Genomic DNA, 26,232 nt, shown 5'->3' with positions numbered 1-26,232 from the left:
TTAAAGCATTTTTATATGAAAAATAAACAATAGATGTTTTAATTGGCTGAAATTATAAGGACACAGTAACATACAACCACGAGAAGCTGGAGAGCAAGTAATGAATCCCCATGCCCAACCCCAGCCTTTGGAAGGAACTGAAAAATACCTTTACCTTGAACTACGGCCTCCAGAAACAGAATTTTATATCTTTTTGCTTATTCTGAGGCTTGAGCTCAGGGCCTTCTGCTCTGGCTCTTGATTTGCATGGCTGGCCTATCACTTAAACCATGCCTCCAGTTTGGCATTTTTGCCAGTTAACTGGAGATAGTTTGGGGGGAATTTTCTGCCTGGGCTGGTTTCAAACCAAGATCCTCCTTAAATTTCAGCCTCGAGTGTATTCAGATTTCAGGTGTGAGCAGATGAAACTTTTAAACCACCTCATCCATAATAATTTGTTATGGCAACCATAAGAATTAACACAGGACATTTCATGATTCTGTTCTGTTTTGCAATTCCCAAATTCACTCATTAAGAAAATTTTTTTTGTCGGTCGTGGGTCTTGAATTCTGGATCTGGATGCTGTCCCTGAGTTCTTCAGCCCAAAGCAAGTGCTCTATCACTTGAACCACAGTGCCACTTCCAGACCTTCCTGCACAGGCTAGCTTTGAGCCATGATCCTCAGATCTTAGCCTCCTGGGTAGCTAGGATTATAGGTGTGAGCTATTGGCATCCTGCATTAAAAAACTTCATGAAGTAAAGCATAGGCCCTACAGCAAGAATTGGACTCACTTGTGGGTCTAAGTCCCAGATCTTTTTTGGCTCTTGTAAGAATTCTGTCCTAATCAGGGCCCCTGTCCTCTTTTTCAAGCCTTCTCTTAATGGACCTCAAGATCTCTGCATAAGTCTCCAGGTGATCTCTGCTACCATATACCGTCATTCAGCTTTCAGATAATATGCACAGACCTGTTCTGCTTCTATTCCCTCACAGATCCTCCTACCTGTGCATGGATTTCTTGTGAATGTTGCCTTTAGAAAACCTGAGTGCAGGGCTGGGAAGGTGGCTCAGTGGTACAGCGCTTGCCTTACGTGCCTGAGGCCCTGGGTTCGATTCCTCAGCACCACATAAGCAAGAAGAAAAAAGCCAGAAGTGGCGCTGTGGCTCAAGTGGTAGAGCGCTAGCCTTGAGCTGAAGAGCTGAGGGATAGTGCCCAGGCCCAGAGTTCAGGCCCCACGAATGGACCCCCCCCCAAAAAAAGAACCCTAAACAAACAAAAATCTTGGGGGTGGGGGAGGAAGGGAGAACAGTCATGTTTTCTATACAATCATAAAAAAAAAAAAAACTCCTGTAAGAAAACCTGAGTGCATTCTTCAGCATCTTAACAACTACTCACATAAAACCATGAAATTTACTGCATTTGTGGACATAGAGAGGGGATAAGCTGGGAGTGGCTGGGGAGAAGATCCCACCTTCCTTAGTTGCATTAGCTCTCCCTATCTAATGTAGATAACCCATGAAGATGGTAACTCTAGAAACAAGCATGATGGATGGCCCATTACTGCCATTTCTTGATAGTCAAAGGAGAGGAGGTTTACAATGTGAGCTCCTCCAAGTCAAGCTAACTCACATGAAATTGGCATGAAGCTGGTGACACAGTCTCACTGTATTATCTGTATCCATCCCAATGAGTGCTTACAATGCAGGAATCCCAAGGACATAGCCACACTAAATTTTCCAATGGGTATAATGGTGTTTTTAAATTTCTGGTTTATTTTGTTTTGAGATAGTCTCACTAGGTAATCTGGAAGTCACCATTTGATTCTACTGCCTCGGCTTCTGGAGCTCTGGGATTATACAACAATGTTTATTATGCTAGATTCAGAAAAAATTGTTAACCCTCAAATAGATACCACCAGGATACAGACATCAGGTTCCCCAGCCAAGGATGGGTTTGGCCTGAAAATGGACCCTTCTGATTAGTCAGAGATAGGCAGGTGACAGAGTATTAATTCACATCCCTCTGATCTCCAATTTGGGTCCAGTAGGCCTGTAACAGTGCCCTAAAACTCCCAATTTTCAAGTCCAAATCTTGATTGGCCAGTGGGCTCACTCAGTGCTCAGGAAGACCCTCTTGCGTGCTGTGTTGGTATATGGGTGCCAGCGCCATTCCACATCTGCCATGGCCTCTTGTTCTAGTGTGCCCAGGCGAATCATATATACTGGAAAGAAGGGACAGGGGATCAAGATTTGCACAGCAGCCTCCCTTTCCATACCTCCCAGAGGGGCAGGATAAACCTCCAAACTCACACTTTAGCTCAAAGCGTGGCCCTACTTCAGTCAGCTCCACATTTCGGTGGTCCTTTTTCTTGTAGGTGTGGTGCCTGTGGAGAGGAAGCCAGGCAGGGTTGTGAGTTGGGAGCAGCTATAAGTTAGCCACAGAAACACAAGAGACACGAATATCATGATACCCTCCCAGGCAAAATCCACAGACCCACCTAAAGGAGATGTAGTCATCCTGGTTTGCAAAAGTTATAACTCGGTGGCTATCATCTTTGGGCACAGGAAATAGGTAACGAAGGATGTCAGAGACCTGGTGTACAAGGAAGTAGAGTAGCAGATGCCAGGCCTGCCCCCCAGTCCTCTTTCCCTTCTGTCCCTCCCCCACCCAAGCCCTAAGACTTACTCGCTTTCCTAGCCGGGAGGTAAAACCGTGTGTGATGAGGTGAGGCTTAGCTTCTGACATGGTGCCCAGGTCGGGGATATCATGTCGCATGACCACATTGCATAGTGTGAAATAAGCCGTAGGGCCAAAAGGTAGGTGGCTGACAATAAGTCCCACTGTGGGAGCAAGGCAGATCTGTAAGAGAACCCATCTACTTTCAGACCATCTCCAGTCCCTCTTCCCTTCCATCAGACTCACCAGGTGTGCCTCGATGCTCATGGACAACCAAGAGGTCAGTGACCCCATTGGCTTTGCAGGCTCGCACCAGTGCCCCCACTTCATGTCGGCCTCGGTTCATGCGCTGGGCACCTGGGAACACCAGCTTCAATTCCTACACATGGACCATAGTGTCCCATCAGGATTGGAGCCACCGGCCTCCGGCAGCTCCCCCCACTCCATGCCCACTGCTACCTTTGCAAACATCTTCAGGCGGGAACTGGGGTCTCGAGAAGTAGTAATCATGATTTTGGGATCCTCAACTCCTGCCCATCGATACTCATCATCTACATGGCTGGTCACACCTGTCAGGAGCATGAGGCAAGATTGCACTATTATCTTGAGGTTGAAATGCTAAATTGAGGACAACAGTTTGACAGAAATGCATTATATCCATGATGGCCAACCAGGTAGGCACTAGCCCACTGGATATGAAGTACAGGCACAATTGGGGAATGGAGATTTTCTGTTTTTAAGGCTAATCTGCTAGGACCAGAAGTTAGGACACTGTCCAGCCCTGGTAGACAGATATTCCACTGATGAAGAAAATTCAAGAAGAAAAGGAGAATAATGGAATGCCAGTGTGCTGTGCAACTGGGAACTCTCAGTGAACACCCCTGTGCTGCCATTTACATACACACAAGGGCATGTGGGAACACTTCTAGAAGCTGCTGGGAACACTTTCCTGGAAGAGCCTGGCATCCCCAGAGAAAGACATGAAAACGTATGGGCAGAGAAGTCACTTCAGTGTAGGGGATGGCTACATGGTATAGTTACCTTCACCACCAGCATCATCAAATTCCAAGGACCCTTGTAGGGCCAGGGCCTCCCGGCGTAACTCAGTGGGAATTAGACGGTTTTCTGTATGCAAAAAGACAGAGGAGGTGAGACATAAGCAAAGAGTTTTCAACTTATGTAACAGTCTATGAGCTAACAGCCTGTACAAATTCAATGGGAAGACACACTCTGTCTAAGTAGATGATTATTGAAAGGTAAGAGAAGTGACAAACCAGTCTGACTACTAACTTCTATGTGTCAACTCATGGTTACAGACTTCATTTTCTAAAAACTGTTTTTAAATCACAAATATGTCTTACTTTTATGGCTAGACAAAAATTTAAATAGGGCTGCAGGTACAGTTCTGTAGTAAAGTACTTGCCTAGCATCTGTGAAGCTATGGGTTTGAGATGTAGCAGCACAAAGTTTTTGTTGTTGATGTTTTGTTTTTGTTTTTTTCTTTTTAAAAGTGCTAGCCTTGAGCACAAGGAGGCTCAGGGACAGGGCCCAGGCCCTAAGTTCAAGCCCTGGGACAAAAAAAAACATAGACTGCTCTGTATGTCTAAATAGATAGTTCTCAGAAGAAGTAAAAATGAAAGGTGGCTCAGTGGTAGAGTGTTTGCCTTGCATGCATGAGGCCCTGGGTTCGATTCCTCAGCACCACATAAGCAAAAAAGCCGAAAGTGGCTCTGTGACTCTAGTGGTAAGAGGCTTAGCCTCGAGCTGAAGAGCTGAGGGACAGCGCCCAGGCCCAGAGTTCAAGTCCCATAACCAGCAACAAAAATAAATAAGATAGAAGAAGTAAAAATGGCCAATAAAAGCAGATGCCAGTAGCTCATGCCTGTACTCCTAGCTACCTCAGTCTCTCAGCAGACTGAGATCTGAGGACTGTGGTTCAAAGCCAGTGAGGACAGGGCTCTATTTCCAATTAACCATCAAAACACTGGACCTGTAGCTGTGGCTCAAGTAGCAGAGTGCTAGCCTGGAGCAGAAAAGCTCAGGGACAACACCCAGTACCTGAGTTCAAGTTCCAATTCTCTCTCTCTCTCTCTCTCTCTCTCTCACACACACACACACACACACACACACACAAACAGAGCTAATAAACACATATGCCCAACACTTATAGCCATAAAGTAAATGCAAGTCAAAACAACACTGAGATTCCACCTCAGCCCAGGAAGATTGGTCATCATAAATAGGAACAACAACAAATGCTGGCAGAGATGTGGGGAAAAAAGGAACCCCATCACACTACTGGTGGGAATGGAATTTAGTGTAATCACTTCAGAAGGTGGTTTGGAGACTGTTCAAAAAACTAAACATACCACTGAATGATCTAGCAATATCACTCTTGGGCATCTAATCTCATTTTTCTAGAATACTACAAGTCAGGATACAGTAAAGGCACTTGCATATCCATGCTCAATGCTGCACTATTCATAATAGCCAAGTTATGGAAACAGCCCAGATAACCTACAATGGATGAGTGGGTTAAGAAAATGTGGAAGCCCAGGATGGTGGCTCAAGCCTATAATCCTACCTACTCAGGAGGCTCAGATCTGAGGATTGTGGTTTAAAGCCAGCGTGGGCAGGAGAGACTGCAGAGAGAGAGAGAGAGAGAGAGAGAGAGAGAGAGAGAGGGGGGGGGGAAGGGAAGGAGAAGGGAGGAGAGGAGGGGGAAGGGAGGGAGAGAGGGAGAGAGTGGGAGAGAAAGAGAGAGTGAGAGAGAGCCTCTTATTTCCAATTAGTCACAGAAAAGGAGCACTGGTGGTAGTGGTGAGCATAGCTGCTTTCCAATTAATCACAGAAAAAGCTGCAAGTGGTGTGGTGGCTCAAGTATTACCAGTGCTAGCTTTGAGCAAAAGGAGCTCAGGGACAGTGCCCAGGCCCATAGTTCAAGCTCCTGGACTGGCAATAAATAAATAAATAAATAAATAAATAAATAAATAAATAAATAAATAATTGGAGTTTTATTTATCTATCAGAAAGAATAGTATGCCATATACAAGGAAATGTATAGACCTAGAAAAAATGTAATGTGAAGTCAGACTCAGAGAAACAACAGGTGCCATGTTCTCTCTCATATGTAGAAGTTAGATCTAAATAATTATATACTATATACAAATACATATAAATTATAAAGCCTATACACATATATACACTAACAGATTGACTTAAAGATAGCATACTTCAAGGAGGATTCCAATGTTATAACTCCTCTCAACAACTAACAAATGGTTCAACAAAATCAATACCAGGGCACTGAAACAGCTTTTATGTGTGGAGTGTATGTGTGTGTGGGCACAGCGAAATGATAAGAGGAGGGGCCAGTGGACAAAATAATTATATTCAATGCACATTATGTAATTAAGTTGAGCTTTGTAACTTGAGAGTATAGACGGTTTTAGGAAAGATGAAAGAGAACAATGGAAGGGGTGACATTGATCAAGATTCATTTAAACTTATTTGGCTTGAACTGAAACTCCTTTATACAACTATTTAAAAACAAAAAACATGAAACAACCGACTGCTCTGTATGTAGGAAAATAGACCAGTTAACTGAAACTCTTTAAATTGGTAAGTTGCTACTCAAGATGCACCAAATACTTTGAGGTGCTCGGCGTCAGCTGGCTGTAGGTCGAAGGTTTTAAGAGCAAGGCTGTTACTCTGGAATAAAGAACTCAAGGTAAGTAGCCTGGTGAACCTTCCATGCTCTCTTATGACCTAGAACAGTCAGTACTCTTCCTAACTACCTAAGACCTTTGTTTTCCATGAGTACATAGTTGCTTTCCACTATAGAAGACAAAACATAAATGCCCTCAAGAATGCTATATTGCATAGAGTTCAATAATGTACTGAGGATATTTGATTCAAATGATTTTTGAGACACCAATGAAGCACAACCACCCCCACTGGAAAAAAAAACCCCACAAACACCCAAACCAAACAACTGCAAAAACAACACATGCTATCTATTACTGCCTTTAGAACTAAAACTCAAACAATTATGATTTAGAGATACAAAGTGGTGTAATGTAAGCACAAAGAATGGCAAACAAATAATTCATTAAAAAAAACATACTCAATATAGAGGATAAGGTAAGTTGGAGAAAGCATTCTTAAATTTTAATGTATTAGTCATTTTTCCATTTCTTAAGACAGGATGAGTCACAAGTGCTTAGCATGCTTCTTAACTCAGATAGTTATACATACTAAACGTGCTTGTAGTCTATGTTTAATTGGTAACTTCAAAGTGAATTTTAACCAAAGATACTGGATAAATGTACAATCAGCTAGGAAATAAAGTTACACACTCAGAAGAGCCAATAGTAAATACGGCATTTCCAATCATGTGCAACACAGGATTTTTTGTCAACATTGCCAATGGAATGGTGAAAAAAAAGCAAAATTAGAACTCCTTTCTCAATATGAAATTAAGCTGTACAAAGAATTAAGTTTACAAGTGCAAGGAAGGGCTGGGAAGGTGGCTCAGTGATACAGTGCTTTCCTCGCATGCATGAGGCCCTGGGTTTGATTCCTCAGCACCAATAAGCAGAAAAAAAAAGAAGTGGCACTGTGGCTCAAGTGGTAGAACGCTAGCCTTTAGCTGAAGAGCTAAGGGACAGTGCCCAGACCCAGAGTTCAGGCCCCACAACCGGCCAAAAAAAAAAAAAAAAGTGCAAGGAAATCATTACAGTGCTTAAAAAACCAATTTTTCTTTTAAACTTCATAAGCTAGCAAGACCAAGCACAAGATCATACATAGGGTGGGGTACATAAGACAGTGAAGTTCTAAAATTCGCAAAGAGGCACAGGGTAAACAAAATTAGCAAGCAGTCTGTAATACTTGGAAACTGAGGCAATATAAAGAGCATTCAAAATCTAGTAGGGGGGCTGGGAAGGTGGCTCAGTGGTAGAGTGCTTGCCTTGCATGCATGAGGCCCTGGGTTCGATTCCTCAGCACCACATAAGCAGAAAAAGCCGGAAGTGGCGCTGTAGCTCAAGTGGTAGAGTGCTAGCCTTGAGCTGAAGAGCTGAGGGACAGCGCCCAGGCCCAGAGTTCAGGCCCCACGAACAATACCGACAAAAAAAAAAAAAAAAAAAAATGGAGCAAAATCTGGTAGGAAGTCCTAACAGACAAAGAAACACTGCAAAGATGGTCAACTATACCAACACATTCTGATTCAATTCATTTGTTCGTTTATTTATGCATGCTGGTCGTGGGGCTTGAACTCAGGGCCTGAGCACTATCCTGAGGTCTTTTGCTCAAGGCCAGCACTCCATCAAGCTAAGCCACAGCTCCATTTCCGGCTTCTTCCTGGTTAACTGGAAGTCTCCTGGACGTGCCTGGGGATGGCTTTGAACTGTGATCCTCGGATCTCAGCCTGGGGGGCGGGGGAGGGGGGTTGCTGGGATTATAGGCGTGCGCTTCCGGTGCCTGGATGCCTGAGGCTGTTTTGCTCAAAGCCGGTCGGTCCTATCTCCTGAACCACACCAGCAAGCCCTGCTTTTTGCTGAGTAACTGGAGATACAGTCAAGGCCCAATCTGCTCGGGCTGGCCTTGAACCGTGAGCCTCGGATCGCGGGCGCCCGGGACCTACCTTCGAGCGCTCGCCGCACTTTCTCCTTTTTCTCCTGGGCGGCTCGCTGCGCCTCCTCGCGCGCCTTCCGGTACAGGTACTCGCGACGCAGGCGGGCTTCGCGGCGCAGCTGGAAAACAGGACCATGGCTACCCGCCCCGGAGCCCTACACCCATCCCCGCACCGACCCCCACGCTGGGACCGGAGGCCCGACCCCGTCCCTACCATCTTTCCTTCCTGAGGGCCGCTTCCACGTGGGTCCGAGGCAACCTGTGAGCAGAGCGTGCGCCACGGAGGGATCACTTCCGCCCTCAACCAAGAGGGCCGCCGAAGGCTTCACGGGCGTCCACGGCGGCCCACCTAGCCCGAAGTTAAGATGGCGAATAACCGAGGGCGTGGCCGAGTGGCGAGTCGCATCCCCCGAGGCGGCTGAAACGAGAAGACTGAGACGTTCGCCGCGGCTTCACCACGGACTACCCGAGTTCGGGAAGTCCAAGGTTAACGTAATGAGCTGCCAGAACAGCCATCACGACGGCTCCGTGGAAGCGGTCGTTACCTCCGGACCCCTTCAAGAGCTACACGTAAAGCCGCCGCTCCCCAATCGCAATGGCTGCCATACAGCTGCGCTTCCTCCAGCGCCACCGCGGTGGAGGGGCGGGTTCTCCGAGTGCCTCGAAGCTACCTCCGGCCCTCGCACACAGCCAGGCCGGCCGGCTTCTCGGGGCAGCCACTCCGCGCTGCTCCGTGGCGGCCCGGCCGTTAGCGCTAACCCCGGGCCTGGCAACCGTTGGCCTCGGGGCTCCATCGGGAGCGCCTTTTGGGGGCAGGGCCTCCGCCTGGAGCGCCGCTGAGAGGCGGCCCTCGGACTCTCATTGGTTGTCGCGCCGGCGCGCTGGACCGTGATTGGGCAGCTGGAACGAGGTGGGTCCGGGACCAAGAGCTCAGTGCTCCTGAGACCTGTGTGCGGTCGACCGATGGCAGCCCCGGATCTGCGGGCGGAGTTGGACTCGCTGTTCTTGCAGCTGCTCGGAGACCTGGAGGAGCTGGAAGCGAAGCGGTCGGCGCTAAACGCCCGGGTGGAGGAGGTGGGCTCCGGGAGCGGGAGGGCGGGCGGCGGGTGCCGGCCGCCGGCCGCCTTCTCACTCTTTCCCCTTGTCAGGGCTGGCTCTCGCTCGCCAAGGCCCGCTACGCCATGGGCGCCAAGTCGGTGGGGCCCCTGCAGTTCGCCTCCCGGATGGAGCCGCAGGTGCGCGTGCGCGCCAGGTGAGCGGCCTCCGGCGCCAGGGCGGGCGGGCAGCGACCCGGCTCGGGCAGTGACAGGACCGCCTTTACTCTCCGTGCTTTAGCGAGGCCCAGGAAGGACTGCAGACGTTCCGAGTGGTCAGAGCGGACACCCAGACCCCGGAAGAGGTGGGGCCCCGCGATGCAGGTGAGGTCCCAGAACTTTCTGTCAGGACCCCTCGCAGATCTCAAAAGAAAAACCACAATACAATCGAAATGGTTGTAGTCAAGCTGTGGCGATGGAGAACCATCAAGCCGAAGGTCAAAGTATCTTGACAGATTGGCTTTGCTTTAGACTTTACTAGGGAAGATTAGAGAAGTTACAGGTGGATTGTTATACCTGGGGCAGGTTTTCCAATTAGGAGACATTCCGCTGAAGCCAAATGTTCACCTCTTGCCTATTTGGAGGAATAAACTTCTTTTGCCAATTAATCTTTCCTAAGACAAAGAATGGATAGTTGGAGGACCTGTGTCCGTTCTTTTCAGCATGTTCAGACAGAATTGACGAGGTCAGTGTGCCATGATACTCATGATGAAGAATGTCATCAAATTACAAATGAAAAAGGTGGTGCTATTTTTTAGGAACACAACAAGGTTTGGGGGGAGGGGACGATTTTCTAACTTTCAATGGTTTTTTTTAGCATCAAGATCTCAGAATAAGTGCACTGCCACCAAGACAGTAAAGATGGAATTATAAGGCCCCAATCTCCTGTAATTTTCTCCCCCCAGCTCTACGCAGACGCAAAGGCCCTACTAAGACCCCAGAGCCAGAGTCCTCTGCAGTCCCACAGGACCCCCTAAACTGGTTTGGAATCCTGGTTCCTCACAGTCTTAGGCAGGCCCAAGCGAGCTTCCGAGATGGTGAGTGAATTCTGCCAGTTGGTCGTGTGTGCCTGCCTGCGCTAAATTCTAGCTCTTTGTTCACAAGGAACACTTACCAACTAATATCACATTAAGGGTTTGCAGATTTTCTCCATTGCAAACTTTCGTTGCATACCTGCTGTCTTTTTTATCATTTACTGGCAGAATTTTAGATCCCTGCTAGCTGCAGGGATACAGTAAGGAACAAAAGGGACAAATAGCCTCCATGAAATGTTTATTTTGTGAGGAAGAAGGCGGCAATGTGTAAATAACTAGGCTTTTCAAATAGTGCTAAAAGGTTAAAATTGTGAGAGAGAAAAAAAAAACCAACCCTAACAGGATGGAGTAGGATAGGAGTGGGTGGTGGGAGCTGCTTTAGGAAGAGCAGTCAAGGAATGTCTGAGGACATGTGGGAAGAGCTTTATGGGTGGTCTGGGAGAACAGTGTTCTAGGCAGAGAGGAAATGCATCTCATATATTGGAGAAAGCACAGAGAGGAGGCCAACAAAGTGAAGTCAGTGCAGTGGGAATAAATACTAGGGGCACTGGGCTGGTTGCTAGCCCTGGGTGATGTGCGCCCAGTGAGGATTCATAACCACAAGGTAACTGAACAGAAAGGATAGGGCAATAGAACAGAGAATAGCAGTGCTCAGTTGGGACTGGAGGACAGAGAGGAAGCAGGTGTGATGAGAAGCCAGGTGTGAGGTACAAGTAGATGCAGTGGAGATGAGGACTTGTACATATCTTGAGAACAGAAGTCCCAGCATTTGCTAACAGCTTAGTTGTAAGAATAAGGGAAGAAAATTAGAAGAGCTCATGGGCTCTACCCAGGCCCTGGAAAGTAGAACTGCCTTCCGTTTGAATGGGTGGTTGCAGGGCAGCAGCTGAGAGGAAGAAGGTAGGTAAGTGGGTATGATATGACTTATCAAATACTCCGGTACCGTGTCTGGTTGGTTGGGTACATGCCTCGAGTTGGGAGAGGCATGGGGTGGAGAGACATCTGAGTATACTACAGACAGAGTGAAGGTATTTAAATCCCAAATTGGAAGGTAAAGCTGAAATGGGATTGTTAAAGCAGAGGATCTGAGAGTGTGGAATGTGGGAGAGGAATAGCAGCACTTACTGGGCAGAATCTAAGAGGAGAGGTTGTTTCCTAGAGGGAACAATTAGTAGGAAGCTGAAGATTGAAAACTGCTAAACTGTGATGTGGAGGAATAAATGGCAAAGAGGTGTTATTTCTCAATACCATGGTGACATTTTTTTCTTTTTGCTCAGGCCTGCAGCTGGCTGCAGATATAGCCAGCCTCCAGACTCGAATCAACTGGGGTAGAAGCCAGCTCAGGGAGCTCCAGGAGGAAATCAAGCGGCTTGAGCCTGGGGCTGCCTGACTTGTGTCCAGAGGAGGGCGCCAGGCACAGCTGTTCTTGGACGTGGCTCTATATATCAGGCCTCCTTTCCCTTCCCATGCCCCTTATCCACCTAATGTTTCCTCCTTAACATTTTAATGACCTTGGTCTGCATGTTTCTGGCTATGTGAGGTGTAAAGTTTGAGAGGCAAACTGGGGAAAATGGAAAGCCACTTTTGTGAAACCTCTAATATGCCCATGTTCTCAGAGGATCCCCCTCATAGGTAACAGGTACAAGGTGGCTCATGTTAGTGAAACAGTTGAAAAATTCATGTATCAGTCAAGTGTGGTCTTGTTCCTGGATGATGAAACACTGCAAACAGTGGCAGAGCAAGACAAGTAGTACAGATCCTCCATGGATGGAGGAAAAGGCGGCGATGCATAGCTGACAGATTAGGCCACTATGATTTAATTAAGTAACAAGAAAAACACCCATCTGAGCATAGCAGTGCTTGCTTGTAGTCCCAGCTATTCTTGAGGCTGAGGCAAAAGGATGTGAGAAGGAGTAGGGGGTTATGGGAGAACCCTTAAGCCCTCTAGTTGGGAGATCAGACTGGGCAACATAGACTTTGTCTTAAAAACCAAAACAAAAATCCTGAGCAGATGGGCAGGCCTCCACAGGAAGTAAACAATCTGACCTGCATTTTCAAAGGAATTCTTAGCATAGGAAGAAACTTTGCAGGTTTCAAATCCTGCCTTTATTTCACCAGAAGTACAGTACTGTGTTTCCCCATGTGGAAGGACCAGCTGTATTTCCAGCTCTGGGAACCCTGTCCTTGCCTCACTTTTCTACTGTTTTCTTTTTAAAAAAGCAATTTCTAGGAGATCTGTCTCGAGGAATCTTTTAATCTTCTGTTTTCATTTTTTCACTGTATTTAAAATAAAACATTACATCAAGCTACACAGGAAAATTGAATAGTTAATAAAATGAAAGATTTAGTAACAGTCCATAAGCTCTTGTGTTTTAAAAGTCAATTTTAAAATTATAGTTGAGGTTATCAGCAGTTCCATGATTTTAAGATTGGGGATTAATGCAGTGATACGGGAATTCACTGTTTTCCCTGTGAGCCTCTGTAGTTTCTGTTGGAAGTATGGTTTGAGTTGACACTCACCCTTTCTATACCATGTGTGCACTTAGAGTGTAGAAAAATTGACCTTAGGCTGGGAAGGTGGCTTAGTGGTAGAGTGCTTGCCTTGCATGCATGAGGCCCTGGGTTCGATTCCTCAGTACCACATAAGTAGAAAAAGCTGGAAGTGGCACTGTGGCTCAAGTGGTAGAGCGCTCGCCTTGAGCTGAAGAGCTGAAGGACAGCGCCCAGGCCCAGAGTCCAAGCCCCACGACCAACAAAAAAAAAAAAAAAAAAAAAATTGACCTTACCCCTTCCTGATGTCATCTTGCATACTCGTGTAAATTCTGGATTTTGTCGCCTCCATTAGGTTTCACTGGTTTTATTTTAGTACACGGGCGCACAGTTTTAATCCTGTAGACTTGTTGAGTAGCTGGGAGGAGGTGGTTTATTTATGTATTTATTTTTTGAGGAGGGGTGGTCCTTTCAGCTTCAGTGATTAGCCTAAAGGGAGGGAAGCTTCTGAACCCGAGGAAAATGATACACCCGCTGGCTCCTTTGTTCCATCAAAGATTAAGTTTCTTAAAATCTTATCAACAAAAGAAGTGGTGAGGCCATTGAGGGGAAAACAATTCCTCCTGGAGGAAGAAACTCCTGTGGCCGCCGGTCCGAGTGTACTGGTCCTGCTCTAGCGGGAGGTCGCCGGCAGAACCTTCACTGGGCAGTCGGAGCGTGGCAGTCCCTGGCGGGGCGGGGCGGGGGCAGAGGAGGCGCTACGTTTCCTACGTTAGGGACTGGATTGGCAAAGACAGCACGCTCAGTAAAGCACTTCCTGTCCTGACTTCCGCCGGGGTGAAGAGATTCAAGGCCTCGGAAGTGGCTGCGCTCCGGGGAGAGGGCCGGCTTTTAAGGACTGCGCAGCCACCGTAGTCGGGAGTAGGTCTTAACGGGCGGGCTTTACCGTAGGGTGGTTTGCTGACGTAAGTGACGTAAATAGATATACCAACCAGTCTCCAGCAGGCTTTTACCAAGCAGTTCCCATATGGTCTAGCGGTTAGGATTCCTGGTTTTCACCCAGGCGGCCCGGGTTCGACTCCCGGTATGGGAAGTTGCATTTTTACTTCTCGAAGAACTCGATGCTAGCGAACCTCGGCCTTCGTTCTTCTTCTGTATTTTGATAGAAATGGCTCAAACTAAATATGAAAGTGGAAATATTAAGTCATTAATTTTGTCAGTCTCCTCTGTGGACTGCACGCTCCTACCGGCGCCCCCTGGGGGGTAAGGGAGGGAGATGGAGGGGGGAGAAGGGAAAAGGATAAGGGGGAGGGGGAAGGGGAGAGGGAGAAATGGAGGAGGAGGAGAAGGAAGGGGGGGAGGAGTGAGAAGGGAGTGTTTTAAATTAAACGAATATAGTATTAAACTAAGGAAGAAGGAAATTTAACTGGGATAATTAAGTCCCACGACCTAAAAATAATAAACGCAAACTTCAGAAAGGGTAACTGTGGCTTGACATTTACCAAGAATTACAAAGCGAGTAAAAACAGGGCTGACAGTAGGCAAGGCTAACCACCAATGTCCCAGTGTGTGTGTGTGTGTGTGTGTGTGTGTGTGTGTGTGCGCGCGCGCGCGCGCGCGTGTGTGTGTGTGTGTGTGTGAGAGAGAGAGAGAGAGAGAGAGAGAGAGAGAGAGAAAACGAAGAGAGATTATGATTGCTCAGCAAATATACTAAAACATGGAACTTGACCCTTTGCAGTTAGCTTTTATTGATTAGTAAGAATAAGGCCAAACTTGAAAGGTGGAATCTCCCATTAGAAGAAAACCCAAAACTGGGAACAAAGGGAAGATCAAGGATGAGAACTTGGTCTTGATTGATTGTTGAAATTGTAATTGCCATTTATACTTATTAACTGCTAGCTTTATTCTGTAACTTGCTTCCTTACTGATTATGAAATTACCACTGACCACCTGTGAGTGGCCTCTTAGGTTTTTGCTTTTAAATTCCCTGAGCTATTTGAGTTCGGGCTGGTCTTCACTGTCCCAATAGTGGAGGTCAGTCGCCGCGGCTAATAAAGGTTCCTAGCCCGAGAGACTCAGTATTGGTGACTCCTTTCACAGATCGTGGGTTTGAGTCCCACGGGCCCAGGGAAGTTGGGATACTTCAAGGGGAGGAGTGAGGGGAGATGGAGAAGAAAGAGGGGAGGAAGGCTGGTAAGGCTGAGCAGGTTGCCCCTTCCCAAGTGATCACTGCTCCCTGGGGAGCTGAGGCCTGCTAGCTTAAGAAGCTTGGTCCAAGTTCCTTTGTATTGGGAGTGGGGTGGGGGGTGGGGTCTTTTCTCTCACATGTAGAATCAGTAGACTTGAAACGTCTAATTTTTACGTTTATTTTGAGACGGACTCACACTATGTAGCCCAGGCTGGCCCTGAACTCAAGATCCTCTTGCCTTTCTGGTTTGTTTTTTGTTTTTTATTGTAAAGGTGATGTGCAGAGGGGCTACATTTACATAAGTCAGGTAATAAGTATATTTTGAATGGTGTCAACCCCTCCCTCATTCTCTCCCAGTTTTTCTCCTCCTGGCTTCCCTCCCCCAAGTTGTTTAGTTTATTTCCAACATAGTGTCTAGTGGGTTTCACTGCTGTTCACCCTTTGTCCCACTGTTTCTGTGCTTCCCCTTCCCCTACTCAAATCAGATAAACATATACAAAAGGTACAAAAATTAAAAAACAAGGGCTGGGAAGGTGACTCCGTGGTAGAGTGCTTGCCTTGCATGCATGAGGCCCTGGGTTCAATTCCTCAGCACCACATACGCAGAAAAAGCTAGAAGTGGTGCTATGGCCCAAGTGGTAGAGTACTAGCCTTGAGCTGAAGAGCTGAGGGACAGCGCCCATGCCCAGAGTTCAGGCCCCACAACCAGCAAAAAAACAAAAAACAAAACAAGCCTGGCACTGGTGGCTCAAGCCTATAATCCTAGCTACTCAGGAAGCTGAGATCTGAGGATCGTGGTTCAAAGTCAGCCCAGGCAGAAAAGGCCTTGAGACTCTGATCTCCAATAAACCTACAGAAAACCAGAAGTGTGGCACTGTAGCTCAAGTGGTAGAGTGCTTGCCTTGAACTGAAGAGCTGAGGGACAGTGGCCAGGCCCAGAGTTCAAGCCCCACAACCAACAAAAAAAAAAAAAGAAAGAAAAAAAAGAAAAGGAAAGGAAAAAAATCAAAACAGCAAAGAAGGGAATTAACCAAATTAAAAAGGAAAGAAGAAAAGAACTGCAAGCAGTACAATTAAAAAAAAAAAACAAAAACCTCCTTGGTATTGGCATAAGAACAGACCTCAGGACCAATGGAATAGAATTGAAAACCCAGAAATGAACCTACAGACCTATAGCCATCTAATCTTCAATAAGGGAGCTAAAACAATAGAATGGAAGAAAGACAGCCTCTTCAGTAAATGGTGCTGGCAAAGTTGGTTAACTACATGTAGAAAACTAAAGCTAGATCCTTATATATCACCCTGCACCAGAATCAACTCCAAATGGATCAAAGACCTTGAAGTCAAAGCAGACACTCTGAAAACATTACAGGATGGAATAGGAGAAACCCTAGGTCTCCTTGGCTTAGGCCAAAATTTTTTGAATAGAGACCCGGAAACACAACAAATCAAAGAAAGGTTGGACAAATGGGATTGCATAAAGTTGCAGAGCTTCTGCAGGGCAAATGACATAGCTAGCAAGATCAATAGAAAGCCCACGGATTGGGAGAAGATCTTTACTAGCCATACAACGGACAAGGGTCTCATATCTAAAATATACTTGGAACTCAAAAAATTAAACCCCCCAACAACAAATCCTCAAAGAAACAACTGCCCAACAAGTAAGTGGGCGAAAGACTTAAAGAGAAACTTCTCTAAAGAAGAAGAAAGGATGGCCAATAGACACGTGAAGAAATGTTCAACATCCCTAGCCATAAAAGAAATGCAAATCAAAACAACATTGAGATATCACCTCACCCCAGTTAGACCGGCAAAAATCAAGAACTCTAACAACAACAGATGCTGGAGGGGATGTGGACAGAAAGAAACCTTACTTCATTGTTGGTGGGAATGTAAACTTGTTCAACCACTTTGGAAAGCAGTATGGAGGTTCCTCAAAAGACTTCACATAGAACTCCCCTATGACCCAGCAATCCCACTTTTGGGCATTTACCCAAATGTTTACAAACAAGACCACACTAAAGCTACCAGCACAACTATGTTTATTGCAGCATTATTTACCATAGCTAAGATATGGAACCAACCCAGATGCCCCTCAGTAGATGAATGTATCAAGAAAATGTGGTATATATACACAATGGAATTCTATGCCTCCATCAGAAAGAATGACATTGCCCCATTTGTTAGGAATGGAAAAACTTGGAAAAAATTATATTAAGTGAAGTAAGCCAGGCCCAAAGAAACATAGGTCCCATGGTTTCCCTTATTTGCAATATCTAGTATATGTATGAGTCAAGCGGAAAAGGTCAGATAATGTGATGTCAGGAAAATGAACCCTTAGATATGTATTTTAATGTTTTTTTCTTTCATGCATGTGTTTCTAACGCATTTATAAGATTATCTCTTTGTTGCTTTGTATGTCCCTCCCCCACAGTATAACCACTGCTTTCACTATATTTGATGTCAGTATAACTTGTGGAGGAGATGGGGAAAAACCAGTTGTTTAAGGATACAGGTGGACCTGTTGCAACAATGAGAAGTACAAGTTGTCATGTCCCAAACGAGCTTTACAATGTCGGGGGGGGGGGGGGGAAGGAGAAGGATTGGGATTGGGGGGGAGGGGGGAGGCTGGGAAGGGATGTGAAGGGTAAACCAAAGGAGGAGGGTGCAATGCTTGGTAAGAAATGTACGCATTATCCTGCCCATGTAATTGTAACCCCTCTGTACAGTATGTTTACAAATAAAATAAAATAAAATAAAAAAAAAACCTCTTCCATTTTTTGGAGTTCATTTCAATAAGTATCATTTTATATGACCTTACACATATAGCTATTGAGCCCTTACAATCATCTCCTAAGAATATCTTCCTTAGTTCTTCCTGTGCAAATGCTTGGTGTTATTTAATTAATCATGTCTAAATTTTTTATTTATTTTTATTTATTTTACTATCCATTGGGTTTACTTTTAAATTTATAGGCACATTTTATTTATTACAAATGAGGAACGCCATGCAGCCCATATTTCTTTGGGTCTAGTATATTTTTTTCAAGTTTTTCGATTTCCTTACAAATGAGGGGCAATGTCATTCTTTCTTATGGAAGCATAGAATTCCACTGTGGTTATATATCATATTTGTTTGATCATTATCCACTGAGGTGCATCTGGGTTAAGTCCATATCTTGACTATGGTAAACAATGCTGCAATGAACATAGTTGTGCTGGTGCCCTTAGTGTAGTCTGGTTTGTGGTCAAATAGATAGATGCCCAGAAGTGTGATTGTGAGTCATAGGGAAGCTTTATATTGCTTTCCAGAGTGGTTGACCGAGTTTAATTCCCAACAACAGTGTTGTAGTGTTCCCTTTTGGGCACATCGCTGCCAGCCTCTGTTATTATTAGTTTTCTGATAATTTGCCTTTCCATTTAGAGTGCTGGTATTACAAGTGTGAGTCAAGGACCCACATTTTTTAATTAATCCTCTGGGCCAAAACAGGCATACTTCCCAGCAAAGGGAGAACCAAACCTCTAAACACCTAGTCAACAAGTACCTTCCTCAATTTTCCACCCCTTTTTTGCCTGCTAGTTCTTTATGTTAAGTCAAGATTTTTAAAATTAGCACACATAATTATGTGAAGGGGTTTTATTGTGGTATTTTTCAGATGCCATACTCATTATCTGTTTTGTTCCCCCTCTCCCCTTTCCCTCTATTCAAACAGTATTTAGTGTGTTAATTGTGCTATGCTATTTAATATATTTTGATCATGTTCAACCCCTAGCCCCTCTTCTCTCCCTCTCCCCTTTCCTACAGCTGCCTCCTCCACAGTTCCCCTTTATGCTCACGTTCCATTATTCTTATTGTTGTTATCATTTGAAGTCTAGATTCTGTATGAGATATTTGGTTCGTTGAGCTTGGCTTATCTTGCCCAACATAATGATTCATCCATTTTCTTACAAATAATTTCATTCTTCATTATAGCTGAATAATACTCTACTATGTGTACACATCACATTTGCTTTGTCCATTAACCAGTTGATAGTCACTTAAGCTGACTCCATAGTTTGGCAGTTGTGTGTTTATTTTCTTGAGAGTGGGCATTCTGACTGAGGTGAAATTGAGTCTCAGTGTTGTTTTGATATGCATTGTTTTCATGGCTAAGGATTTGGACATTATGTATTTGTTGGCCATTTGTACTTCATTTAATTTGTCCATTTGTTAATAGAGTTATTCTTTTGGTGTTTAAGCTTCTGAGATCTTTGTATATTATTTTTTTGGTCAGTCATGGGTCTTGAACCCAGGGCCTGGGCACTATCCTTGAGCTTTTTTGATCAAGGCTAGCACTCTACCACTTTGAGCCACAGCTCAAATTCCAGTTTTCTAGTGGTTAATTGTAAATAAGAGTATTGTGAACTTTACTGCTCCTGCAATTCTCAGATCTCAGCCTCCTGGGTAGCTAGGATTACAGGCATGAGCCACCAGTGCCCCGTTAATTTTTTATTGTTATTGTAAAGATATTGTACAGAGGGGTTATAGTTCCATAAGTCAGGTAAAGAGTGCATTTCTTTTTAAACAATATCACCGCTTCCCTCACACTCTCAATCTTTGTTTATTCTTAATATTCATCCTTTTTCCAATGAATAGCTTGCAAAGATTTTCTCTTATTTAATAGGTTGTCTCTTGATTCTTCTAAAGTCTTTCTTTGCTGTGTAGAATCTTTTAATTTTCTACTATTTTATTTGTCCATTTTTACTTTTAGTTCCAATCCAGAATAATTTTGTGCAGATGGAGGCCCTGTGTTTAGTTTAATACTAATTCCTCAATCCATTTATACTTTTTAGTTAAGAAATTATCCTTATAATTGTTCCTTTAAAGATAGTAGTTAAAATAGAATATAATAGTTAGAACTCCAGCATGTGAATACCTTAGCATGTATGTTATACCCCCAGTCCTGATAGTAAGAAAAAAGAAGCCAGGAGCCAGGAGCTCACACCTGCAATCCTAGCTACTCACAAGGCTGAGATTTGCTGATCATGATTCAAAGCCAGCCTAGGCAGGTACATCTGTGAGACTCTTATCTCCAATTACCCACCAAAAACAAAAACCAAAAAAGGCATAAAGTGGAGTTGTGGCTCAATGAGTAGAGTGTTAGCCTTGAGCAAAGAGGCTCATGAACAGTGCCTAGACCCTAAATTCAACCTAAGGGCAGGAACAAAAAAATTTTTAAGCAAAACAATAAAACCCACAAATTCTTATGTGCATCAGAACATTTTAATGAAATTGTTTCCCTGACAATTAGAAAGAAAGGTGAGTACAGAATCACAGTTTACCAGGGGCAGAGAGGCTGGTGCCAATAACTGTAGGGAAATTTACAGGATAGTTGCTAAGACTAATGGCATAAAAGATAAATCCTGCTGAAAGAATCCGTATCATGAACTTTCTTGGGTTTCAGGTTAATTATCAGAAAAAGTATGATTGGGGAAAAAGCAACCAATTATAACTGTGCCAAGGGCATCTTTTTCACCTTAAAAATGGTCAATATTCATGGAAACTAGCAAAACCCATGCATTATAGCCTTTGTGTTTCATAAAAGCAGAGAAAAGAAAACCAAGAAGCACTCATGTAAATCACAGCTGAGGGAGCACAGGCTCATTTGTTAAAAGACTAATACCTAATCCTAAGTTTATGGAACAGTCTACTGCTTCCACCTATTACTATTATATCACCAGGCTTCTCATACAATAACTAAGGTGTTATGGTGTTATTGCTGAACAAACTTCAAGGCTCAGAATTTAAAAGTGAAGAAACTTCTAGGGTAAGAAAATTGATAGATGATGGGAGGAAATAAAATCCTAACCTAGGGGAAACTGAGAATAAGCACAGCCTTGTTCTTTAGTCTGGTAAATAGTATTCATTATCTAATAGTTCTATTCCTTTCTGTTGGTGAAGCATATATAACTTTCAACAACAACAACAAAAGAATAACAAGAAGGACAAAACATCTCTGTAACAGACGACCTCTGTCAGCTAGTTTCCTGTCTTTGGGACTTGGGGAGCTCTACCACTCTCCTTTATGTCATTATATCTCTCTTCTTCAGAGTCCAAGCTGGCCATGTTTCTTCTCATGTAACATTTGCAAAATCTTTGGCAATCTCCTGCCTAATTCATGGGTTTCAGACAGCAGATAAAAGGGTCCTCTACAAATTCTCTTGGATAGCTTCATATCTAATCCTGGCATCTGTTGCAATGGACAATTGGATCTAAAAACTATATGCCTAATCTCTTTAGCAGAGTTGTCCAGCCACACTGTTGGTACTATTCATAGCAAATCTGGTTTCCATATCTTTTGTAATTTGAACAGCCTGAGAACCTCCAAATTCATCTTCTGTCAATTCCTTTTGACTTCTGCATTTCTTTCTCAGTGTATCTCTTTCACCTTTTGCTGTAAGTGCAAGAAGGAATCAAGCCATGCCTTCAACATGTTGCTTAAAAATGTTGAAGTCTATCACACTTCTATTTTCCATCCAATTACCAAACATTATTTAGGCAAGTTTTCTATCACTTTATAAGAAGTATCCCTTTTCCTCTAGTATGCAATAACATGTTCCTAATTTATTTTGAAACCTCACTAGAAATACATTTAACATTAATTATTTTTATTTTTTTATTTTGTCTGTCTTGGGGCTTGAACTCAGGGTCTAGGCACTGTCCCTGAGCTTTTGCCCTCAAGGCTAGCACTCTACCACTTTAAGCCACAGCACCACTTCCAGTTCTTTGGTGGTTAATTGGAGATAAGAGTCTCACAGACTTTCCTGCCTGGGCTGGATCTGAATCATGATCTACAAATCTCAGCCTCCTAAGTAGCTAGGACTACAGGCATGAGCCACCAGTGCTTGGAAATGATTTTTTATTATTGTCATTATAGCATTATTTCTACTGATATTCTGCTCATGACAATAAGTCAATTTCCTAAAAGCAGAGATGCTGTCCCTATATTTCTTATCTCTTTCTGACTTCTCATAAGAATTAATATTTATTGACCTACAGCTTTCTAATCAAGAGATCCTGGATCTTTTCTATCATAATTATCATGATCTTCAGATGTATACCATAATCTTCAAATTTCTCTTCATTACCCAATTCTAATCCATTTCACATTTTGGGGGACATGGGGAAGGGAGTAACTTAGGACCTGGGTGCTGTCCCTTAGCATTTTTGCTCAAGTCTAGTGCTCTACCACTTAAGGCACAGCTCCATTCATTTTCACAGTTCTTTAATATACTTGTTATGGGAACATCTTACTTCTTGGTATCAAAATATTAGTTTCCTAAGATTTTTATGATAATTTAACACAAGTTTGGTAATTTAATCTTTCATTGTTCTGGAATTAAGGAGTCTGAAATCAATGTGTTTTCAGCCCTTCTTTTTATGAAGCTTCTAGGGAAAAATTCTTCCTAGCCCAGTTATTGGATTGAAGGCCTATACTGCTTCAATGTGACATCATCTTAATTACATCTGCAAAGATCCTGTTTCCAAATGAGGTCATCTTCAGAGATGATGGACATACATGCATGCCAAGAAGTTGTGGCTAGCCAGCCTATCCCACAAAGCACTTGATAAAACAAATTGAGAAAAACCTTGAATTTCTGTAGTCCAATTAAAAAATGTTTAATGATGCTGGTCCTGGGACTTGAACTGTCCCTGAGCTTTTGTGCTCAAGATTAGTGCTCTTGAGCCACAGCTCCACTTCTAGCTTTATTTTTATTTTTATTTTTTGGTTAATTGGTGGTAAGAGTCTCATCTCATGATCTTTCCTGCCCTGCTGGCTTTGAGCTGCGATCCTCAGATGTCAATCTCCTGAGTATAGGCATGAGCCACCAATGCCCTCATGACAGCTTCTTTAAAATTATATTTCAGGCTGAGTGTCAGTGGCTCATACCTGTAATCCTAACTATTCAGGAAGCTGAGATCTGAGGGGTCATGTTTTGAAGCCAGCCGGGGCAGGAAAGATACTGAAACTCTTAACTCTAATGAACTACCAAAAAAGTCATAAGTAGAGCTATGGTTCAAGTGGTAGGACATTACTCAGGCCCTAAGTTTGAGCCCCAGGACCAACACAGAAAAAAAAAAAAAAGCTGTCTTGAACAAGTTTTGAGACTTTAGCTAGAGGCTAGTCATTCCTTCATCTTGAATAACCAATTAATAACCCCTAACTGCCTTTCTTATGTGTGTTTTTTTTTTTTTGGTGGGGGGGGTCCGGTCGTGGGGCCTGAACTCTGGGCCTGGGCGCTGTCCCTCAGCTCTTCAGCTCAAGGCTAGCGCTCTACCACTTGAGCCACAGCGCCACTTCCGTCTTTTTTTCTTTTTGCTTATGTGGTGCTGGGGAATCGAACCCAGGGCCTCATGCATGCAAGGCAAGCGCTCTACCACTGAGCCACCTTCCCAGCCTTCTTATGTGTTTTTGTACCCTGGGCCACCACACCCTTTTACAAATCACTGGACGGCCAGATCCCAGACAACTAAGGACATCTCTATGCTCCAAGTTCTGAAACTATTAAAACTAGCCAATCATAAGCCTGCTTTCCCAGTCTCTAGCATTCATTCTTGTGGAAGCCACAATAAAGACTTTCCCCATCATTCTTCCCTGTCCTTCTGTCAGACTTCCTTACCCCAGCAATTCCTTGTGTGGCTCATCTACTTCCCATATTATGTACTCTTTCTTTTGGGAACTAAGAGTGAAATAAACTATCTTTTCAATGGAATTTGTCTTCTAATCTGTTGACCTTTTTATATGTAAATAATGGTAATACTGATCATATTGAAGCAGTTGGCCCAGCAAGCAGATTGAAATGTAACCAGACGGCAGTATCAGCCTGGGAAAACAGTTGCTTACCCCACTTCCATTGGGTGTTGGAATACCCCTCCTCCCTATCAAACTGCAAATCTGATAGAGAATCTCAGGTTCTGAATCAAGGTATCAAATATATAGGGCAGAAATTCTAGATGTAGTTCGTAATTGGCACCTTAATTGGAAAGCTTCTCTGAAGGGAGTGAGGAATGAGGAGACAACCTTCCAAAGACAGACCAGGCAACAAGGGCAAGTGGAGCATATGGAACATACTCTGTGATGAAATTCTTTTTGCTTATTCCATAGCCGAATGGGAATTTACACTAGAGATGTGCACATTTCTAGGTATAACACATGCCCTGGACTCTTCTCCAGCACCATGACTCCATGAGTCCTTGCTAATTGTGTCCAGTCTAGGGACACAGTGTGTATAAGGGGTCTGTAAAGACTAATGAACCAATGTTTAATAATAGAAAGGAAAGGGGATTGGAAACACTTTATCTCTGTCCTAAGACCACTGAGGAAGTTAGGCAATTGCTTTAAGTAAAACCCTAGAAGTACACATGGGCCTTACTGAAAACTGCTGATTACCTGTGTGCTGTGGGCCTTAGGTTCCACAAGAGAATTACCCAACATGCTGCCTTTGACTTTGCAACATCAGCTCTTCTGGATTCAACAGCAAATTGCCTATGGACTTGTATTAGAACATGTCTCTCTTGAGTCTCTAGCCTGTAGGCCTACTCCTAGATTGTATACTTGAGCCTCCATAATTACACGAGCCAGTTACTTATTAAAAATTTTCATTCTATCTATACATTTTATTGATTTTATTTTTCTGGAGAATTTTGACTAATATAATAGCCTTAAAAAATACCTATCTGCTGAGTGCTGGAGGCTCATGCCTGTAATCCTAGTTACTCATGGGGCTGAGATATGAGGATCATGGTTTGAAGCCAGCCCAAAGCAAGAAAGTTTGTGAGTCTCCTATCTCCAATTAGCTACTAAAAAGAAACACAAAAACAAGTGAAGCTGTGTTTCAAATGGTAGACTACTACCCTTGAGCAAACAAGTTCAGAAATAGCACCCAAGCCCTGAGGTCAAGCCCCCAAGACTTAAACCAAAACAAAACATCTTATCTCTCTTTTCTATACTTTGAGGGGAATTTTTTCTATGCACAAAAATTTCATTATGGGCCTCCGGATGCTTACCACAGGCTGTGTTCTTACACTGACTGTACAGAAAGAGGAGGCAGAGTAAACCTACCCCATAAACACCTCAGCCCAGGCCTGTGCCTAGTCTGTCTTGTGAATGAGGAGACAAGGGGAAAAAATCATTATATAGGAAGCCCTTTAATAATCCTACCTTTATAATTTGGGGGGATAATAAGGATTGAATCTGGGGCCTTACACATGATTTACTATTTGAATCACTTGCCCAGTCTTTTTGTTTTTATTTTGGTTTTAAACAGGGTCTCACCAATTTTTCCCAGGCTGGCCTTAAACTTGAATTTCTATTGCCTCTTCTTCCCAAATAGTTGATATTACAGGTATGCAACATAATGCCTAAATTTTCTTTTCTTTTTGTTTAGGTCTGAGACTGGGACTCAAACTAGGCACCTGACATTTTTACTCACTGGCTATAGTACTCTACCAACTGAGCTACACCTCTGACTTCTCTTTATAAATTCTTAATCTTCCCCCCATTTTGTAAGGAGGAGGAGTCAAATTAAGGTGATTCATACTGTCCTGGGATCAATTACTCATAGGTTATCTCAAGGTCAGGCCATTGTTCATCTATATAAGACCTATTTGATCCTAAACTTGTACCATGAAGGATTTCATCGTTAGATTTCCACATTTACAATGTATTCCAGTCAATCTTCCCCCATTAGTCTCCACTACTTTTCTCCCTAGTTCTTTTTCTTTCTCTTTGATTAAAATCTTTTTTATGATTATAAAGGAGGTTACAGTTTTGTAAATCAAGTAATTAGTATATTTCCTTATGGACAAGATCACCTCTTCCTTCACTCTCTTCCAGTTTTTCCCTTCTGTCTTTCCCCACTTACTTTCAACACGTTTCATTGTTTTATTTCCATATATTTCAATAATCTATTTAGACCATATATATCCTTTTCACCCTCATTAATTCAGCCTTTCTCACTGGTACGAGCCACGACTGCCTCTTTCCTTTCTCTACAACCACCAATTGAAAAATAGCTGAGAGAATTATGAGAAGGGATTAGGGGAATTGCTCACCTGATTTTGGAAGTTTAGAAGGCCTATAGTAGGATGGAGAGCT

At 43.7% G+C, this 26,232-nt stretch overlaps 2 protein-coding genes and 2 non-coding genes across 6 annotated transcripts; 3 read left to right on the top strand and 1 right to left on the bottom strand.

Annotated features, from left to right (window-relative positions):
- Positions 1-9,059, bottom strand: Imp4 (IMP U3 small nucleolar ribonucleoprotein 4). 3 transcript variants are annotated; one of them, XM_069989457.1, is made up of 9 exons: positions 8,834-9,059; positions 8,503-8,706; positions 8,299-8,407; positions 3,696-3,779; positions 3,114-3,223; positions 2,901-3,033; positions 2,476-2,818; positions 2,288-2,361; positions 1-2,199 (listed from the first exon to the last, which is right to left on the bottom strand). In XM_069989457.1, the coding sequence occupies exons 2-9, from the start codon at positions 8,503-8,505 to the stop codon at positions 2,087-2,089; spliced, it is 969 nt and encodes a 322-aa protein (XP_069845558.1). In that variant the 5' UTR covers positions 8,506-8,706; positions 8,834-9,059; the 3' UTR covers positions 1-2,086. The 3 variants fall into 3 exon arrangements, with proteins under 3 accessions (XP_069845558.1, XP_069845559.1, XP_069845557.1); XM_069989458.1 differs by having other exon boundaries at positions 2,476-2,570; positions 2,664-2,818; positions 8,503-8,844; XM_069989456.1 differs by having other exon boundaries at positions 8,503-9,059.
- Positions 9,060-9,073: 14 nt separating this feature from the next.
- On the top strand, positions 9,074-12,777 carry Ccdc115 (coiled-coil domain containing 115). Its single transcript, XM_069989459.1, has 5 exons — positions 9,074-9,362; positions 9,437-9,540; positions 9,624-9,706; positions 10,288-10,419; positions 11,694-12,777. The coding sequence occupies exons 1-5, from the start codon at positions 9,252-9,254 to the stop codon at positions 11,804-11,806; spliced, it is 543 nt and encodes a 180-aa protein (XP_069845560.1). The 5' UTR covers positions 9,074-9,251; the 3' UTR covers positions 11,807-12,777.
- Positions 12,778-13,927: 1,150 nt separating this feature from the next.
- Positions 13,928-13,999, top strand: Trnae-uuc (transfer RNA glutamic acid (anticodon UUC)). Its single transcript has one exon. It is a non-coding gene; the product is annotated as a tRNA-Glu (tRNA).
- Positions 14,000-25,125: 11,126 nt separating this feature from the next.
- On the top strand, positions 25,126-25,256 carry LOC138805006 (small nucleolar RNA SNORA51). Its single transcript, XR_011365401.1, has one exon. It is a non-coding gene; the product is annotated as a small nucleolar RNA SNORA51 (small nucleolar RNA).
- Positions 25,257-26,232: the final 976 nt, after the last annotated feature.

The sequence above is a fragment of the Dipodomys merriami genome, unplaced genomic scaffold, assembly GCF_024711535.1.
Source record: "Dipodomys merriami isolate MVZ:Mamm:240054 unplaced genomic scaffold, mDipMer1.0.p SCAF_38, whole genome shotgun sequence".
Lineage (NCBI taxonomy): Eukaryota > Metazoa > Chordata > Mammalia > Rodentia > Heteromyidae > Dipodomys > Dipodomys merriami.
The sequence above is the reverse complement of the archived record's forward strand: the minus strand, read 5'-3'. Positions and strand labels throughout refer to the sequence as shown.

Excerpts from the sequence above, each read along its gene's own strand:
- Imp4 (XM_069989456.1), bottom strand. Across the intron at positions 3,780-8,298 it reads AGTGCGGCGAGCGCTCGAAG|AAAACCGTCTAATTCCCACT; the intron begins GTAGGTCCCGGG and ends TTTTGCATACAG. Across the intron at positions 3,034-3,113 it reads GCCTGAAGATGTTTGCAAAG|GAATTGAAGCTGGTGTTCCC; the intron begins GTAGCAGTGGGC and ends GTCCATGTGTAG.
- Ccdc115 (XM_069989459.1), top strand. The coding sequence starts at position 9,252 with ATGGCAGCCCCGGATCTGCGGGCGGAGTTGGACTCGCTGTTCTTGCAG. Across the intron at positions 9,363-9,436 it reads TAAACGCCCGGGTGGAGGAG|GGCTGGCTCTCGCTCGCCAA; the intron begins GTGGGCTCCGGG and ends TCCCCTTGTCAG. Across the intron at positions 9,707-10,287 it reads GGTGGGGCCCCGCGATGCAG|CTCTACGCAGACGCAAAGGC; the intron begins GTGAGGTCCCAG and ends TTCTCCCCCCAG.